The sequence below is a fragment of the Halyomorpha halys genome, unplaced genomic scaffold, assembly GCF_000696795.3.
Source record: "Halyomorpha halys isolate HHAL.00 unplaced genomic scaffold, Hhal_1.1 Scaffold992.1, whole genome shotgun sequence".
Classification (NCBI taxonomy): Eukaryota; Metazoa; Arthropoda; class Insecta; order Hemiptera; family Pentatomidae; genus Halyomorpha; species Halyomorpha halys.
In genome coordinates, this window is record NW_027116029.1 from 608,809 (window position 1) to 612,907 (window position 4,099).

A 4,099-nucleotide genomic window follows, 5' to 3' on the forward strand; every position below is an offset into this window, starting at 1 on the left:
ACAATTGATTAAATATATATATATTTATTCAATTGTTTATAACTTAATCTTATATATTTTTTTAAACTTTTGTAAATTGTTTACTACTATGTCTAGTTGTGGCCAACTGTATTTGTATTGAGGCTATATCCAAAGTCAAATAAATAAATACTGTATTTTTTCATCGTTTTGAAAGGTTGATTAAGTTTCTTTACTAATATATATATAGCTAAGGAGTTTGTTTTGTTTTTTTAGCAAATTAAATTCTGGAACTACCAGTTTGATTTGAACTCTTTTTGAATTGGATAGATTGTTAATTGAGGAAGGAACATTCTACGATTGATAGGAATGGAGCAGTACTCATAAACCAATCAATTTGAAAAGATGTGGACAGTTCAGAAAAATACTTCCCTGTTAAGGCATTGTATAATGTTACTATTAAAAAAGTACAGGGACAAACTTTTAAGCTAATTGAAGTCAACTTAAAAGAAAACTGTATTTTCCATGAACAACTCTATGTTGCTTTATCTAAATCAAGTTGTCAAAGAAAACTAGTAAATACTTATACAACATGTAGAAAGAACTAAAAAGAGAATGTGATAGGTGTAGATGTTGGAGCGAGGGTCCCTGACTGCTTGGTTTTGGACATGGTGGGTCCGATTCCCATCAGGGTCAGTTAATATTTATTTCGAGGCAGCTCTGAGAAATGAGTTGACATTCCCAATTCAGGGCTTTATTATTATTGGCACGACAGACCATAGAGGTCCAAGGCCTTGTGCGATGTATGTAGGAAATATATCCTGCATCTCATGACATAGTTTTCATAGGGTGAGTTCATCACTCCCACGCCTATTTTGGTGAGTGCCACCCATTGGCTAACAGGCCTCACAAATGCCCAGGGGAGGTTGTGAGTGAGTATTGTATAATTATAAGCTTGAAAAAATCCCTGATAGGCCCGGGAACTCGATCTCGTAACTTTTGGGCTGGCAGACTGGCGCGTTACCACGTTGCTATCATCACCCCCCAATTTAGGGCTTTATAGGTCTTTAATGGAAGACTTGAGCCTCCCCACCCAAAAAAAGTATTTTTTACAGGGAAGTATTGCAAGTTTCCTTTAAATAGTGTAAAAAATATTCATGAAAACTTAACAAAAGTTAAAATGTATAAAGCCATCAAACTGGAAATATATTTATTCAAGTATATTAGTATATAATTTGAGGTAGCTCCTTATTTTTTCACTTAACTTTTGGGTATTACTCATTCAATAATACGTCTTTTACTCGTCACATGTACAAAGCAATCATGGTTAAATATAATTTAACACGGGTGTAACTATGTGACAAAGACATTGTTAATGTAATGTAATTGAACATTGTCCATTTTAGATATCTTGTATTATTATTTTAATATTTAATTATTTATGATTTTTTGTTTTTTAGCAAGTCAACCAATCAGCTCAAAATTCACCTGATGAGCTAGAGGCTTCACTGAGTTATTCCGCTTTACTGAGGTCTATTTCATTTTCGAAGTCTCATCTTGAAAATGTTAGGGAAAAAGAAGAAGAATCATTGCGTGGCATTTTAATGTCATAATAATCATAAAAGATATTTATATGTTATTATCTTTTTATTATATAAATCATGTTCCTATGAAATATGTTGCTGTATATATGTAAATTAAATAAAATAATCATTCTTGCATTTTTATATATTAATAACTAGTTCCTTTTAATCATTCCAGTTAGTGCTGAATAATTATCAATTTTATTTTCATTAATGTATATGGGCTTGAAATGGTTTTATTCTTGTAAATTTTATTTACAAAAATGATTTTTAAAAAAATTTTTTAGGTAATGCTAAGTTAAATAATAATTATGAGGGGTTTATAGTTGACTGTAGATTCAATATAAGAAGAGAGGGAGTGAGGTCTGTAACGGTGCTCAAATAAATACAACTTAATTATTTGTGCTGACATTTCGACCTGAATTTCAGGTCTTCATTAGGGCTGAAAAAAAAAAACTAGAAAACAACCTTAATTCGGAGAAAAATAAAAACCAAATTACAAACTTGGAAACATATAGAAAAATAAATTAGGGAGATAGCAGATGATACCAATAATAGATAATAATATAGTATAGTAGAGGTAGGAATTTTATTCTTTACATTAAAAAAACAAAACAATAAACTCAAAGCTAACAAATTAAAATCTAATGCACATTTTACATAACTTTCACTTTTGTCTTTATTTTAAGCAGAAATTAAATTCTGTTGAAATAGGGTTTTCTGGAAGATTTGCCATTGCAATATCTCCCACTTTTTTGGTATAAGAACAAGTTGCTATTACATTCCAAGTATATATCTTCATTAAATATGTAATTTTATTTTTTTTTTTAAAAAAGAACTTTTTGGCAATAAGAATAAAATTTATCGTTTATTGTACAGGTTATAAATAAAAAAGTTAAGAAAAGAAATGATTCAAATTTTTACAAGATATTATAAATTGCCATCCCCTAAAAGAATCACCTAGGGTGGGCTGTCCCTTTCCCCTCTCCCCCTTCCTCTCTATACTAAGAGTCAGGGTGAAAAAATTTCAGTTATTTCATCCCAATTTTTGAATACTTAATTGAAAACTATGTATAATTACTAGTCAAAATTGATGAGTCTGCCAAGAATAGGTAGGGATAATAAAAAATGGCGGCTGTTTCAAAACGATAAAAATGATTAATTTTTTATTCGGAGCTCTATATCTTTACGACTACTAACAACAATAGAAAATCAAAGAGAGCATCATTTAAAGTAGAGTAAATTTGCTAAAATATAAGCCCTAATAGAGTTAATTACGTTCAATAGTTCTTGAGATACAGCTTTTTAAAAGAGCAACATTTCACAAAAATATTGTATGGGACGTACTGAAATATTAGTAGTTAATTTATTTTGAGAAATCTATATCTCAGGAACTATGTGATGTACAGATGTCTATTAGCTAGTTTAATGAGCTATACCATAGTTTATTAAGTTTATTTTCATAGTAGTTGTAGGTTCCATGAAATATGCTAAAATAAATTGATTTATATATGTATGTATAGTTGACCGTAAAAATTGATATATAGGGAGATGGTCAGGGTTGCGGTCAATAGTGAAACAAAAATAGTTGTAAACTATTTTTATTTCTCCTTTGACCGCAACCCTGACCATCTCCCTATATATAAATTGATTTATATTTGTTCCGTCAAAAATTTTCATGTGCAAAATTTATATTTATATGCAAATATCAAGACAACTACTACGTTTCAAAACGATTAAAAAAATTAATTTTTCATTCGGAGCTCTATATCTTTAAAACCACCAACAACACTAGAAAACTTAAGAGAACATCATTAATGTAGAGTAAATTTTCTAAAATATGAGCCCTAATAGAGCTATTTACGTTCAATAGTATTCGAGATATAGCTTTTTAAAAAGCAACATTTCATAAAAAAATGTACTGAAAGATCAGTAGTAAGTGAATTTATTTTGTGAAATCTATATTCCAAAAACCACTCAACGTCTATTAGCACTCAAATTAAAGCTAGTTTAATGGCCTATAAAGTAGTTTATCATTGAAGGAGTAGCATTTTAATGATGTTTGCTAAGATAAATTGATTTATATTTGTTCAGACAAATTTTCATTTGCAAAATTTATATTTATATGTGAATATCATAAAAACTACTACCCCAACGAAGATAAGTGTAATAAACGACTTTAGAGTAAGTTAAATTTCCTTTATTTAGAGTTTTGGCAGACATATGTGCGTCTTTTGTATATTTTTGTATATATTTTTTCAAAAATCCAACATTTTATACGAACAACTAGAAATTAACATTTTGTGAGTTTATTTTGTCAAATATCATAAAAAATACTACTCCTTTAAAGATATACATTATTAACTATTTTATATTAAATTTAAAAAGCTTTAATTTGAGTGGTAGTAGACATCTGTGCATCCAATAGCTTCTGAAATAAAGTTTTTCATAAATCAAACTTATTGTCTAAACAACTATAAATCAATTTATTTTAGCAAATATCATGAAAACTACTATTTGTACAAAGATAAAGGTATACTACTTTATAGTACATTAAA

At 28.7% G+C, this 4,099-nt stretch overlaps 1 protein-coding gene across 1 annotated transcript in view; it reads left to right on the top strand.

The window, feature by feature from the left end:
* The window catches only part of LOC106687652 (transforming growth factor beta regulator 1), a 13,214-nt gene extending 11,535 nt beyond the window's left edge, over positions 1-1,679 (top strand). The window contains exon 7 of the mRNA XM_014431654.2: positions 1,419-1,679. Within this exon, the coding sequence (XP_014287140.1) occupies positions 1,419-1,571 (153 nt within the window). The 3' untranslated portion in view covers positions 1,572-1,679. The remainder of the gene's footprint in view (positions 1-1,418) is intronic.
* The last annotated feature ends 2,420 nt before the right edge of the window (positions 1,680-4,099 follow it).